At 42.8% G+C, this 15996-nt stretch overlaps 1 protein-coding gene across 3 annotated transcripts in view; it reads left to right on the top strand.

The window, feature by feature from the left end:
* LOC121576991 (transcription factor RFX4) overlaps positions 1 to 10015 on the top strand; it is a 28528-nt gene extending 18513 nt beyond the window's left edge. For 2 of the 3 annotated variants that reach the window (XM_045223417.1, XM_041890649.2), the window contains 4 exons: positions 471 to 632; positions 977 to 1142; positions 1527 to 1665; positions 8327 to 10015. In XM_045223417.1, the coding sequence (XP_045079352.1) occupies positions 471 to 632; positions 977 to 1142; positions 1527 to 1665; positions 8327 to 8599 (740 nt within the window). In that variant the 3' untranslated portion in view covers positions 8600 to 10015. The remainder of the gene's footprint in view (positions 1 to 470; positions 633 to 976; positions 1143 to 1526; positions 1666 to 8326) is intronic. The other variant, XM_045223416.1, reaches the window with a different exon arrangement.
* The last annotated feature ends 5981 nt before the right edge of the window (positions 10016 to 15996 follow it).

Raw genomic sequence — 15996 nt, 5'->3', positions numbered from 1 at the left:
AATACTGCTACTACTGCTACTACAGCACTGCATTGCCACTGCAACTATTAGTATTACTACAATCACAACAACTACAATTACTAGTACTACTACTACAATTTCTACTACTTTTACTACTACTACTACTATTACTACTACTACTACTACTACTACTACTACTACTACTACTACTACTACTACTACTACTACTACTACTACTACTACTACTACTACTACTACTACTACTACTACTACTACTACTACTACTACTACTGATTATAATATTACTAATACTTCTGTATAGGACTTTGGAATTACCTATCATACTACCAATCAGTATTGCTGCTGCTGCTACTAAAACAACAACAAAAATAACTAAATGTATTTTGACAATACTGAAATTGAATGCTGTATAAGGTACATTGACTCTTGAGTATATAAGAACCTCATGTCTCTCTAATAGTTTATTGACCTCTGACCCCTTCTTATAGCTGAGCAAGAAGAAGAGATGATGCTGACGGAGACCACGCCCACCTCCACGTCCCCAGGGCCCTTCTCGCCGGCCAAGTCTGTCACCTCAGTGGGGGTCCCAGCCGCCAGCTCCCCCACTGCTGCCCAGTCCCCAGAGTACACAGGGGCCACAACCACCACAGGTGAGAGAGACAGACAGCAACACTGGGGGCCTGGGGAGTGAATCTGTAAGTGGGGAGAGTTGCTTGGATATTGAGCTAATACTAGACTGGAGGTACAATACTATAGAAGCAATCCCACTTGTCTGTGGTCATGTTCTGTAGGTAATGTTACGATCATGTCCAACAAAGTACATAATGTAAGATACATTAATTAATACATAACAGTTGAATTAAATGATTTATTAGAATGGGCCTATCTGCCTGTGCTCATGCATTGGGTTGGTTTCTAAGGGTCACGGCAAGGTAGATTCCTCTGTGCCAATCCCTTTGTCTCTGTGTGTGTATGTGTTACCTGTGTGTGCCAGGAGCTGTTCAGTCATATACCTGGTCCCTTACGTACACAGTGACAACGTCAGGCGGCACCCCTTCTGAGGGCGGACAGCAGCAGCCTTGCATGCGCAGTGGTGCCCCAGTGCCCCCTCCCTCCTCTGCCCATCGACTGCCAGTCTACGCACACAGGGATGAACACGGGTGAGCTGTCATATAGGGATTATGAGCTCTCATAGAGGGGTTATGAGCTGTCATAGAGGGGTTATGAGCTCTCATAGAGGGGTTATGAGCTCTCATAGGGGGGTAGTGAGCTCTCAAAGGGGGGTTATAAGGTCTCATAGGGGGGTTATGAGCTGTCATAGAGGGGTTATAAGCTCTTATAGAGGGATTATGAGAGCTCTCAGAGGGGTTATGAGCTCTCATAGGGTGGTTATAAGGTCTTATAGGGGCGTTATGAGCTGTCATAGAGGGGTTATGAGCCCTCATAGAGGGGTTATTTGATTTCTTACAAAACAATTGATGGAAAACATTTAAAGTACTACATTGAATACATGATATTGACCTGTTTTTGTGCGTGCTCTCCAGGTTCACTGGGAGCTATAACTACGGAAGCTACTCAAACCAGCACCCCCACTCCATCCAGAGCCAGTACCCCAGTCTGGCCCATGAACCGGGTATCCCTGCCCCCCTCCACTATCCCGCCTACCACCGCACCTCTGCACAGGTCAGTCCCAACAAATCAGGCCATAGCACCTACATTCACCTGAGAATCTGCTAACGGTTTATACAGGATGGAATCACAGTGGAGAAAATTCAGTAACTTTATACTACGCACATCTAGTTGAAAAGTGTTAGCTTACATTAGCTTTATATTAGTCTCTCAGCGCACACACAACATTTGGTTCTGGGTGCCGAGATTGGCTTTATATTTGCTCAACCCTTTTAGACCCTTTGTCATCCAACATATCAAATAAAATAAAATTGTATTTGCCACATGCGCTGAATACAACAGTCAAATGCTTACTTACAAGCCCTTAACCAACAATGCAGTTAAGAAAAAAAAGTGTAAAGTAAAAAAAATAGATAAGTTAAAAAAAATTAATTACAAAAATAATCAATGAACAGCAGTAAAATAAAATAACAGTAGGGAGGCTTTATACAGGGGATACCGGTACAGAGTCAATGTGCGGAGGCACCAGTTAGTCGAGGTAATTTAGGTAATATGTACATGTGTATAGAGTTAAAGTGACTATGCATAGATAATAAACAGAGTAGCAACAGCATGCAAATAGTCAGGGTAGCCATGATTCGCTGTTCAGGAGTCTTATGGCTTGGGGGTAGAAGCTGTTAAGAAGCCTTTTGGACCTAGACTTGGCGCTCCGGTACTGCTTTCCGTGCGATAGCAAAGAGAACACTCTATGACTAGTGTGGCTGGAGTCTTTGACAATTTTTAGGACCTTCCTCTGACACCGCCTGGTATAGAGGTCCTGGATGGCAGGAAGCTTGGCTCCAGTGATGTACTGGGCTGTACGCACTACCCTCTGTAGTGCCTTGTGGTCGGAGGCTGAGCAGTTGCCATACCAGGCGGTGATGCAACCAGTCAGGATGCTCTCAATGGTGCAGCTGTAGAACTTTTTGAGGATCTGAGGACCCATGCCAAATCTTTTCAGTCTCCTGAGGGGGAATAGGCTTTGTCGTGCCCTCTTCACGACTGTCTTGGTGTGTTTGGACCATGATAGTTTGTTGGTGATTTGGACACCAAGGAACTTGAAGCTCTCAACCTGTTCCACCTAGCCCCATCGATGAGAATGGGGGCGTGCTCAGTCCTCTTTTTTTTCCTGTAGTCCACAATCATCTCCTTTGTCTTGATCACGTTGAGGGAGAGGTTGTTATCCTGGCACCACATGGCCAGGTCTCTGACCTCCTCCCTATAGGCTGTCTCATCGTTGTCGGTGATCAGGCCTACCACTGTTGTGTCGTCGGCAAACTTAATGATGGTGTTGGAGTCGTGCCTGGCCATGCAGTCATGGGTGAACAGGGAGTACAGGAGGGGACTGAGCATGCACCCCTGAGGGGCCCCCGTGTTGAGGATCAGTGTGGCAGATTTGTTGTTACCTACCCTTACCACCTGGGGCCGGCCCGTCAGGAAGTCCAGGATCCAGTTGCAGAGGGAGGTGTTTAGTCCCAGGGTCCTTAGCTTAGTGATGAGCTTTGAGGGCACTATGGTGTTGCACGCTGAGCTGTAGTCAATGAATAGCATTCTCACGTAGGTGTTCCTCTTGTCCAGCTGGGAAAGGGCAGTGTGGAGTGCAATAGAGATTGCATCATCTGTGGTTCTGTTGGGGCGGTATGTAAATTGGGGTGGGTCTAGGGTTTCTGGGATAATGGTGTTGATGTGAGCCATGACCAGCCTTTCAAAGCACTTCATGGCTACAGACGTGAATGCTACGGGTCGGTAGTCATTTAGGCAGTTTATCTTAGTGTTCTTGGGCACAGGGACTATGGTGGTCTGCTTGAAACATGTTGGTATTAAAGAATCAGTCAGGGACATGTTGAAAATGTCAGTGAAGACACTTGCCAGTTGGTCAGCACATGCTCGGAGTACACGTCCTGGAAATCCGTCTTGCCCTGCGGCCTTGTGAATGTTGACCGGCTTAAAAGTCTTACTCACATCGGCTACGGAGACCGTGATCACATAGTCATCCGTAACAGCTGATGCTCTCATGCATGCTTCAGTGTTGCTTGCCTCGAAGGGAGCATAGAAGTGATTTAGCTCGTCTGGTAGGCTCGTGTCACTGTGCAGCTCGCGGCTGTGCTTCCCTTTGTAGTCTGTAATAGTTTGCAAGCCCTGCCACATCCAACGAGCGTCGGACCTGGTGTAGTATGATTCAATCTTAGTCCTGTATTGACTCTTTGCCTGTTTGATGGTTCGTCGGAGGGCATAACGGGATTTCTTATAAGCGTCTGGGTTAGAGTCCCGCTCCTTGAAAGCGGCAGCTCTACCCTTTAGCTCAGTGCGGATGTTGCCTGTAATCCATGGCTTCTGGTTGGGGTATGTATGTACGGTCACTGTGGGGACGACGTCATCGATGCACTTATTGATGAAGCCAGTGACTGATGTGGTGCACTCCTCAATGCTATCAGAAGAATCACGGAACATATTCCAGTCTGTGCTAGCAAAACAGTCCTGTAGCTTAGCATCTGTGTCATCTGACCACTTTTTTATTGACCGAGTCACTGGTGCTTCCTGCTTTAGTTTTTGCTTATAAGCAGGAATCAGGAGGTTAGAGTTATGGTCAGATTTGCTAAATGGAGGGCGAGGGAGAGCTTTGTATGCGTCTCTGTGTGTGGAGTAAAGGTGGTCTAGAGTTTTTTTTTCCCTCTGGTTGCACATTTAACATGCTAGTAGAAATTAGGTAGAACGGATTTAAGTTTCCCTGCATTAAAGTCCCCGGCCACTAGGATCGCTGCCTCTGGATGAGCGTTTTCCTGTTTGCTTATGGCCTTATACAGCTCATTGAGTGCAATCTTAGTGCCAGCATCGGTTTGTGGCGGTAAATAGACAGCTACGAAAAATATAGAAGAAAGCTCTCTTGGTAAATAGTGTGGTCTACAGCTTATCATGAGATACTCTATCTCAGGCGAGCAAAACCTTGAGACTTCCTTAGTATTAGATTTTATGCACCAGCTGTTGTTTACAAATATACACAGACCGCCACCCCTTGTCTTACCGGAGTCAGCCGTTCTATCCTGCTGATGTAGTGTATATCCCGCCAGCTGTATGTTATCGATGTCGTCGTTCAGCCACGACTCGGTGAAACATAAGATATTACAGTTTTTAATGTCCCGTTGGTAGGATATCCTTGATCTTAGGTCGTCCATTTTGTTTTCAAATGATTGTACGTTGGCTAATAGGATTGATGGAAGAGGCAGATTACTCTATCTCCGTCTGATCCTTACAAGGTACCCCGACCTATGTCCACGATATCTCTGTCTCTTTCTCATGCGAATGACGGGGATTTGGGCCTTGTCGGGTGTCTGTAGAATATCCTTCGCATCCAACTCGTTGAAGAAAAAATCTTCATCCAATACGTGGTGAGTAATCGCTGTCCTGATTTCCAGAAGCTCTTTTTGGTCACAAGAGATGGTGGCAGAAACATTATGTACAGAATAAATTACAAATAACGCGAAAAAACACACATAAAAGCACAATTGGTTAGAGGGCCGTAAAACGGCAGCCATCTCCTCCGGCGCCATCTACTGTATCTTTCTGGCCTGTTTGATAATGCTGAAATATAGCCACAGCGTCAACAATTCCAACTTTTCACACAGTTCACCACACCTGCAAGACTTGGTGACAATAGTTGTTCTTGGCTTGGGTCTCCATTGTATTTCATTGACGTCAGAGCAGAGAGGGAAGAAAGCCAGTGCAACACTGTATCAAATCCATTACAAAGAGAACAATTAGACAGTCTGCTGGGTTATTTGACATAGAAAAGCTGGGAAATCACCTAATAACCTTAGTACATCATTACAGAGGCGCTAGACCCACTGAAATATGTGGCATTGAATCAGGCAGATTGAATCAGAAGGCATACTTCTTTAACGTGCCACTATAAAGACCTCCCTCTGATATCTATTCACATCCCTATATAATATAGATGTGATATTCCCGGTTGTGTTGTAGGCGAGGCGTAAATTCCATCCTAGCTTTTGTAAGGTTGAATTTTACACAAGGTGGTAAATCAGAGAGGAAAGTTAATACGAACAGGAAGTGTAAATGAGAACGGGGCTTGTTAGTATGCAAAACACACTCTATAGCATGGCATGCTCGGGGGGGAATACAAGAGTGAGTGTGAAAGAAGAGATAGAGTGAGGATTCCAACAAGAGCAAGAGCAGGCGAGAGGAGGAGGGTGCTGCAGCATTGTGGTGGTGGTGGTGTCAGTGGAGCTCATACACTGTAATGGCGTCCGTAAGCTTCCCAGCTGAAACAGTTCGGAAGAATTTGTGCATATATTATGACGACATTTAGTGACATTTCTTTGTTCGTTTTGGACTTCAGTGAGGGTTTCTTCGGCTGTTCGGGCACAAGTTTTTTTCTAGAGGCAAGCCGAAGTCGGTAGCCAAAGTCAGTAGCCGAAGTCTACGCCCCTTCGTCGGTGATTGGTGAACAGTAGGGATTCTTCAATAAAGTCTTTGTTGTCATTCAATGAGAGACAACTCATTTTCATGCAAATTTTTTTATTGAGAAATACTGCACCAAACATATTAGTTAGATGTAAAACTGCGCGACTAAGATCTCCTCTGCAGAAACGTCCAAATTAATGACAGATTTCTTGAGTTATCTTAGATTAATTCTGACTATTTTGAGGAACTGGCTACGGCATCTCAAAATGGACAAACTACTATTGCTCTATTTTTCTCGTTTTCCAAACAAAGATTTTTAAAGGGAGTATGCAAGCACACTTGTTCGGTTCTGCTAGCCGACTTCAGCTAGGCGCCAGCCGAACTGAAGCATACTGACGCCTTTAGCCATAGCAGCGAGTGGCGTGAGTTGACTTTTCTGATGGTAATTTCCTGTCAAGGGTCCTCCAGCCTCCCCTGTCTTTGTAGTGGGAGGAGATCAGCTGGTCCTCAGCAGTCTGAATCCCCCTCTCCTCTCTTATCCAGGCGACTTAAGGAGTCCGCATGCTTCCCAGCCGAAACAGTTCGGAAGAGTTCATGCATATATTATGACAACATTTTGTGACGTTTTTGTTCGTTTTGGACTTAGGTAAGGTTTATTTCGGCTGTTCGGACACACAAAACATTTTCCTAGAGGCAAGCCGAAGTCGGTAACCGCAGTCTACGCCCCTTCGTCGGTGATTGGTCAACAATAGGGATTATTCAATAAAGTATTTGTTGTCATTCAACAAGAGACAACATTTAATTATGTGTTTCGTTTCCTTAGGGAGACAAGATTATTGGGTAGGATTTAGACCTTCACTGTCTCTGGTCCACACTCCAGTCCAGTTGGTGGTGGTAATGCACCTTAAAGTTGGTTGCCAACTGCCATATAAAATCCACAGAAGAAGAAGAACAACAACAACAACAAAAACAAGAGACGACTCGTTTTCATGCACATTTTTTCATTGAGAAATACTGCACCAAACTTCTTAGTTAGATGTAAAATTAACGTCAAAATTAATGACAGATTTCTTGAGTTACCTTATATTAATTCGAACTATTTTGAGGAAGTGTATACTGGCTACGGCGTCTCAAAATGGACAAACAGTACTATTGTTGCTTTTTTTCTCGTTTTCCAAGCAAAGATCTTGTTCGGTTCACCTAGCTGAACTGAAGCATGCTGACACCTTTACAGGAGCAATTAGGGTTAAGTGCCTTGTTCAAAGGCACATTGACAGATTTTTCACCTAGTCGGCTTGGGGATTCGAACCGCTAGGCTACTTGCCGCCCCACCCCTCTCCTCCCCTCTCCTCTACTCCACACCAGCGGAAGCAGCAGACAGTGAAAGGTGGTCTAGCCTACTCTCTGCTCTGCTGTGCCTCCCCTTCCCACCACTCAATAGTCTCTTCACCTCTCTGAGCCAGTGGCCATAGACCCCATAGACCAGGGCAGGGGGTATTTATTAAAATATTGTTATTCAATGGTCTCTTTTCTGCACGAACAAGAGGTCGCTGAGAAACCCTGACCCGTGATGACAGCCTTTTTCCGTGCCACCATTCCTCATAATAGAACCGACTGTTGCATGTGTGTTTATATTTAGTGGGATAAAGAGCAAAGACTTTTACTTCCACTTTTTTCCGCCCTGGTCTCAACTTAAATCGGGCACAATGTGTGCGCTTTGTCTGAGAGGGTCTGAGAGGATCTCAAGAGGAAAGGAAGGAGAAGACACCAATGGGACACTTTGTTGGATTTCCTGACCAGTCCCAAATATTTTGTAAGAGGAGCTGATTCTGTCCGCGCTGTTAGTCGTCAGTCACCCTGGGCAACGAAAATACTACCGGCTGACCACTTATCCTAGTCCAACGGTCAGCTCAGTTCCAGGAAGTGTCTTATTTATGTCCACCATGTACAACATTTTGGTGTGCATAGGGGTTCTAAAGTTGATGTTCATTATGAATTATAAACCTCATAGTGTTACAGAGAAATCAAGGATTTGTGTTATGTTACACATAATTTATTATATCAGGGCCAGTAGTTTTGCCCAGTAATGTTATGTGACCAGGAAAAACTCTGGAGTTCAGCTATAGCCTAATTAGGGGCTGGGGGTTTCTCCTAGTGTTCAGGGAAAAACCCAGCCCTAGATATGATAAATACAGTACATGTTACATACAGTATAATACCATCACCTTAACACCCAAGATTCTCTTCTGTTTGCCAGTACCCACTCAACAGCCAGATGTCACGGATGGAGCCCTGCTTGATGGGAGGTACTCCTCGGCTGCACCCTACGCCCGTGGCCCCCCGGTGGGCTGATGTCTCCCCGGCCAACAGCTGTTACACCAGTCCCCCTATACACTCCTCCCGCTACGCTGCCTCTGGAGACATGTACTCCCCCCTGGCCCCTCGCAGGAACTCTGAGTACGAACACTCACAACACTTTCCCGGCTTCGCCTACATCAATGGAGAGGCCACCACAGGCTGGGCCAAGTAGGCTTCCTATTCAGCCCTCAGAGAGAGGATCTCCCCTGGGCACAGTCATGCCCATGCAGCCTGCCTGCCAAGCCTATGGATGCAAATGTCCCACTGCCTTTCCCCAACACGACCCATAGGCACCTAATCAGGAGTATCAGTGTAATGGTAGGGGAGAGACGCTGGAGAGTAGCAACACTGGGTTACCTGAGCCACAGGCCACAGCACAGACAACCAAGCTAAGATTCAGGACTTCTTCTCACATTACACAATCAGAATATTGTGGCGTAGGCCTAGTCTGTTCAGGGCAGCAAACGTCTCAACGGTGGGGCTGTTTGTTGTTTGCAGAAAATGGCCATGCAAACGGAGGCAGTCGGAATAATCTCACATATGGAAGTATGCAGTGTGGACTGCCCAGCTGTGCCTTTGCAATCGATGAACACCCATCCCTGCAGTCGACCTACAGATGTAGGATCTTAATTTTATCACCCTGTTGTTTCAGGAAATATCCTGCACAGCAGGAAATGCAAATGTGTAGTGTATTCGAGGTTTAAAAAGGCTTCTAGAATTTGTAATTTATCAAACCCTACAAAAATGCTGCAGGATTCACCTGCTGTAAGATCCCACATCTGTACCAAATAAAAAAACACTCATCACCCCTCCCTCCCTGTACTCAGCCACTAATGTGTACGCAACCGATGGAACTCTGTTTACGTTGTCCACTGTGGGTGACATCAGTACAGTCTCTTAACAACATACACTATTTTCTCTTGGTCAGCACCACCTCATTGCCTGTCTGGGCTCAGAGCAGGCCTCTCAGGCGCTGTCCAGAAGACAAGCTCCAGCCTGCTGCAGAACCAGGGTCGTATTCATTAGGGCACAACAGAGCAATACATTTTGCAACGGAAAATGAACATTGTGTTTCTTATTGGGTTCAGGTTGTCGTTCCCTATTTCAGTCTGTTTTATTCAGTTTGCTGGCTAATGAATACAACCCAGGATGGATTGCCTTATTGTTTCACAGCTGGAGCCAAGTCACGTCAATCGGCATACAGCCAAAAAACAATGAGAGACGTTTATGGCTGAGACAAAGCTAAACATGTGGAGAGCATGGAGAGTTATCAGCTTGTCAGTTTCACATGAATAGTTTTGAGTGCTGTGCCTCAGCCAGATTATTTGTGTGCTTTGTCACAAGCTCTGTTGCTGTATTTGTGGGAGGAGGAGGACATACTATAGATGTATTTTCTGTAACTTTGTAACATGGTGTTATTTTTGGTTTGGTTTTCTGTGTTACAGTTGGTATTTTGTTTTCATTTTTGTATGGATAGTGAAGGAAACATTAACCTAGGTTTGTGTGTTTTATAATGCACTCAAAGCTACTGTGGACCTATTACCCTATGGGTAGGAATAAAAAGGAACAAATATCAAAGTGTAACATATATGAACTCTAGTCACTTTTTTCTGTAAATAAAAGCACTCAGCAACTTCTGTGGTGACAACTGTTACAGTTTAAACTGATATGTATGTGGAATTATTTCCTGCCACATAAATAATTTTAAAAACCCCAATCAAAATGTGGACAGTGTTCTCATTTCTTCCTTCTTCTCTTCTCTCAAACCCATACCATTGGTTATAAACATGTCACTGTTCTGCAGTCCGTTTGTGTATAGCCTACAAACCTTGTTCAACCTCATAGTTTTGGCCAGGCTAGTATCTTTCCAGTGAAATTATCCAAACTAACTTGTCTGACTGATAAAATGTCACTATTATTTATTGATATTGATGATACACTGATTGTGCTTTGGAAATGTTGATCAATAACTTTTAAGAGGAGTGTTCTGTATTAAAATGCAATGACATCACACATCTTAATTGACTTGCCGTTTGGCTTGTGTGAAAGTATCACCACATAGTACCTCTTGGTTCAATATTTGGAGTAGCATGTCATTGCACAACTCCCCCTCCCTTAAAGCGGCAATCATTTACATTACATTTTAGTCATTTAGCAGACGCTCTTATCCAGAGCGATTTACAGTTAGTGAGTCGTACTGGTCCCCCGTGGGAATCAAACCCACAACCCTGGCATTGCAAGCGCCACACAGGACTACAATCAGCAGATGAAACAATAACAAAGCGTTCTCCACGCCCATGTTTCGGTAAAAAGCTGAGAGATGGGGCAGGAGAAATGTAACCACTCTCAAATTCATAGACAAAGCTATGGATGTAAACCATCCATGATATTAAAATGATAGTTTTAACCATGTTTTGAGGCTATTTAGTGTTTGTTTGTATATACTTTAACATTGGAGTAAAACAAGCTTATATTTTGTGTTGTAATGGGGTATGGCAGTTAAACTGAGATAATGACGCGTTTATAAGTTATATTCTAAAGAATCAATGGGTACATATCATTAATTTATAAATCTAAAATTGGATGTAACAACTGCAGATTGCCCCTTTAAACCTCTATTTTGAGTTTGATGTCAACAAAGGAGCCCAAATCTTTTCAAATCCTCAGAGCTGATTTTTACTCCAATCACTTGCCAGCAGTGGGAAGACTGGGAACCCAGTGGGGTCTGGGCGAGAAGTGAGAGGGACACTGCGGAAATAATTAAATGTCTATAGAGAGCAGATCCTGCTGGGGTCATCGCACCTCAGTCCCTTAACCTTTGACCTCTAACCCTTTCAAGGTTTCTTTTATTTATTTGAACGCAGATCCCCTGTGCTGTGAGCCCATTTTCCTGCACACCATAAAAGTTCACAACCAAGGCTCTGCATGCTGTAGGTCCGTTCGGTACAATGGATACAAATGCAATGAACATGGGAAAAGCACACAGTCCTGAAAGACTATAAGCCTGATCAGAAACACTTGATACCAGCTTAGACCAATCTAGGCAATTGGAGAAGTGTCAGAATAAAAAGGAGGATAGAACTATAATATCATACCCCCTTGGCCTATGCTCACCATGTCTAATATCCCTTCCCCTTTGTCCCCTGTCAGGTTCAGTTAATTATGAACATTGTAATTTCAAATTCAAGATTTAATGTAGGCCTTAGAGCTGTAAGAATTTCTATTTCCAGTTCCAGAATGGGGATTCAATTCAGTTTCCAGTGCTTTGAATGATTCATTACTGACTATACATCTTGCCAATAGACCGCAAGGAAAGAATTAAGGCATCAGTTAACTTGAGCCAGAGGTGGCACCACAGGTCCCAGAGTGGTGTGGCGAAAACAACATTCTGGGGCCTGTAGTTTTTCCTGATCTGGTAACCTAACCAGGTAATACTCTGGACCTTATACGGTATGACGATTCATCTGTTTTAAAAAGGCTTATTATGGGCTATGATGGGACCAGAGTTTTTCTAAACAGGTCACATGGTTTTAAAAACTCCTAGAAAAACTCCTGGCCTTGGGGAGGATCAAAACACTGTCAAACTGCACCAACCTTGTACTTGTTCATATTAATTATATGTTAAAGGAATAGGGGGGTTTCCTATACACAGACACAGAGAAAGCAACATGATTGGACAATAAAACACAGGGCTGAGCTTGCTTTATGCAGGTTTTCATTGTGTAGTCTACTCCTGCCCTATGCAACTGTACGTCTAATGAAAAATTAACTCACAATCTATGTACAGTGGGGAAAAAAAGTATTTAGTCAGCCACCAATTGTGCAAGTTCTCCCACTTAAAAAGATGAGAGAGGCCTGTAATTTTCATCATAGGTACACGTCAACTATGGCAGACAAATTGAGAAAAAAATTCCAGAAAATCACATTGTACGATTTTTAATGAATTTATTTGCAAATTATGGTTGAAAATAAGTCTTTGGTCACCTACAAACAAGCAAGATTTCTGGCTCTCACAGACCTGTAACTTCTTCTTTAAGAGGCACCTCTGTCCTCCACTCGTTACCTGTATTAATGGCACCTGTTTGAACTTGTTATCAGTATAAAATACACCTGTCCACAACCTCAAACAGTCACACTCCAAACTCCACTATGGCCAAGACCAAAGAGCTGTCAAAGGACACCAGAAACAAAATTGTAGACCTGCACCAGGCTGGGAAGACTGAATCTGCAATAGGTAAGCAGCTTGGTTTGAAGAAATCAACTGTGGGAGCAATTATTAGGAAATGGAAGACATACAAGACCACTGATAATCTCCCTCGATCTGGGGCTCCACGCAAGATCTCACCCCGTGGGGTCAAAATGATCACAAGAACGGTGAGCAAAAATCCCAGAACCACACGGTAGTTCACCTAGTGAATGACCTGCAGAGAGCTGGGACCAAAGTAACAAAGCCTACCATCAGTAACACACTACGCCGCCAGGGACTCCTGCAGTGCCAGACCTGCAGTGCCAGACGTGTCCCCCTGCTTAAGCCAGTACATGTCCAGGCCCGTCTGAAGTTTGCTAGAGTGCATTTGGATTATCCAGAAGAGGATTGGGAGAATGTCATATGGTCAGATGAAACCAAAATATAACTTTTTGGTAAAAACTCAACTCGTCGTGTTTGGAGGACAAAGAATGTTGAGTTGCATCCAAAGAACACCATACCTACTGTGAAGCATGGGGGTGGAAACATCATGCTTTGGGGCTGTTTTTCTGCAATGGGACCAGGACGACTGATCCGTGTAAAAGAAAGAATGAATGGGGCCATGTATCGTGAGATTTTGAGTGAAAACCTCCTTCCATCAGCAAGGGCATTGAAGATGAATTGTGGCTGGGTCTTTCAGCATGACAATGATCCCAAACACACCGCCCGGGCAACAAAGGAGTGGCTTCGTAAGAAGCATTTCAAGGTCCTGGAGTGGCCTAGCCAGTCTCCAGATCTCAACCCCATAGAAAATTTTTGGAGGGAGTTGAAAGTCCATGTTGCCCAGCGACAGCCCCAAAACATCACTGCTCTAGAGGAGATCTGCATGGAGGAATGGGCCAAAATACCAGCAACAGTGTGTGAAAACCTTGTGAAGACTTACAGAAAACGTTTGACCTGTGTCATTGCCAACAAAGGGTATATAACAAAGTATTGAGAAACTTTTGTTATTGACCAAATACTTATTTTCCACCATAATTTGCAAATAAATTCATAAAAAATCCTACAATGTGACTGTTTGAGGTTGTGGACAGGTGTATGTTATACTGATAACAAGTTCAAACAGGTGCCATTAATACAGGTAACGAGTGGAGGACAGAGGTGCCTCTTAAAGAAGAAGTTACAGGTCTGTGAGAGCCAGAAATCTTGCTTGTTTGTAGGTGACCAAATACTTATTTTCCACCATAATTTGCAAATAAATTCATTAAAAATCGTACAATGTGATTTTCTGGAATTTTTTTCTCAATTTGTCTGCCATAGTTGACGTGTACCTATGATGAAAATTACAGGCCTCTGTCATCTTTTTAAGTGGGAGAACTTGCACAATTTGTGGCTGACTAAATACTTTTTTCCCCACTGTGTGCTATTGTGTTTATTGCTTATTTCCAGTTAATAATTTTGGATTGAAAAAGTCTAGGTACCCTAGTCAGCCCAAGTTTGAATATAAAATTTTTTTGATCCCATTCGCATTTTCTCACAAATAAATGGGCTATAAATACACAACCTCACGTCTTCATTAATATGGAGTGAGATTTGTTTCTTTATTCTGTAAATGTGTCTACCACAATCCATGCGTATATTCAACAAAACTCTCAAATAAAACTGTGATCTGTGAATATATAAAAATATTTTGCAAATAAAACCATAATCCGTAAATATTTAAAAATATTGCACAAATTAAACCATGATCTGTGAATATGTAGAAATATTTTACAAATTAAACCATGATCTGTGAATATGTAAAAATATTTCAAAATTAAACCATAATTCATGAATATGTTATACTATTTAGCAAATATTCACCATAAGTCACATATAAATTGATGGTCTGTAAATATATTCAACATGGCTGACAAATAAAACTACAATTTGAACAAATGTAGAACGATTTGTGAGCAAATGTTCAGAAATCCCTAACATTTACAACAGCGCATTCAAAAAGTGCTTGTGGATCTGTATTCTGTGCTAAAAATACCTTTTAGACTTCTTTTTTTTCGCCTGTTGATGTATTACAATCCACAAATGTGGATTCAGATAATCTTTGTGTCACAGAGTGAAGCAAAGTGTCTCATCTTCTTCGGAGAATGCTTTCTAGCTAGAAAAATAAAGAACAACTTCATGAAATGTGAGTATAACGTTTATTTATTCAACCAATTATGTTCAAATGTTAAAACAAATTACTTTGATATGAATGTTACATTTGACCACTGGGGCATGTAACGCCGAGTGTGCGCTTTCGACAACAGCCCACTAGCCAAGCTAGCTACAGTGCCTTCAGAAAGTATTCACACCCCTTGACTTTTTCCACATTTTGTTGTGTTACAGCCTGAATTTAAAATTGATTAAATTGAGATTTTGTGTCACTGGCCTATACAAAAAAAAACATAATGTCAAAATGGAATGTTTTTTTATGTTTACAAATTAATTAATTAATTAAAAGCTGAAATGTCTTGAGTCAATAAGTATTCAACCCCTTTGTTATGGCAAGCCTAAATAAGTTCAGGAGTAAACACGTGCTTAACAAGTGACATAATAAGTTGCATGGACTCACTCTATGTGCAATAATAGTGTTTAACATGATTTTTGAATGACAACCTCATCTTTTTACCCCACACATACAATTATCTGTAAGGTCCCTCAGTCGAGCAGTGAATTTCAAACACAGATTCAACTACAAAGAACAGGGAGGTTTTCCAATGCCTCGAAAAGAAGGGCACCATTTGGTAGATGGGTAAAAAAAAAAAAATAGACATTGAATATCCCTTTGAGCATAGTGAAGTTATTAATTACACTTTGGATAGTGTATCAATACACCCAGTCACTACAAAGACACAAGCTTCCTTCCTAACTCAGTTGCCGGAGAGGAAGGAAACCGCTCAGGGATTTCACCATGAGGCCAATAGTGACTTTAAAACAGTTACAGAGTTTAATGGCTGTGATAGGAGAAAACTGAGGATGGATCAACAACTTTGTAGTTGCCTAATTGACAAAGTGAAAAGGAAGCCTGAAGAGAATAAAAATATTCCAAAACATGCATTCTGTATGCAACAAGGCACTAAAGTAATACTGCAAAAAAATTTGGCTAAGCAATTCACTTTTTGTCCTGAATATAAAGTGTTATGTTTGGGGCAATTCCAATACATTACTGAGTACCACTCTCCATATTATCAAGCATAGTGGTGGCTGCATCATGTTATGGGTGTGCTCGTAATCATTAAGAACTGAGGAGGTTTTCAGGATAAAAAATAAGGAATGGAGCTAAGCACATGCAAAATCCTAGAGGAAAGCCTGATTCAGTCTGCTTTCCACCAGACACTGGGACA

Source organism: Coregonus clupeaformis, chromosome 11, assembly GCF_020615455.1.
Source record: "Coregonus clupeaformis isolate EN_2021a chromosome 11, ASM2061545v1, whole genome shotgun sequence".
Taxonomy (NCBI): domain Eukaryota; kingdom Metazoa; phylum Chordata; class Actinopteri; order Salmoniformes; family Salmonidae; genus Coregonus; species Coregonus clupeaformis.
The sequence above is the reverse complement of the archived record's forward strand: the minus strand, read 5'-3'. Positions and strand labels throughout refer to the sequence as shown.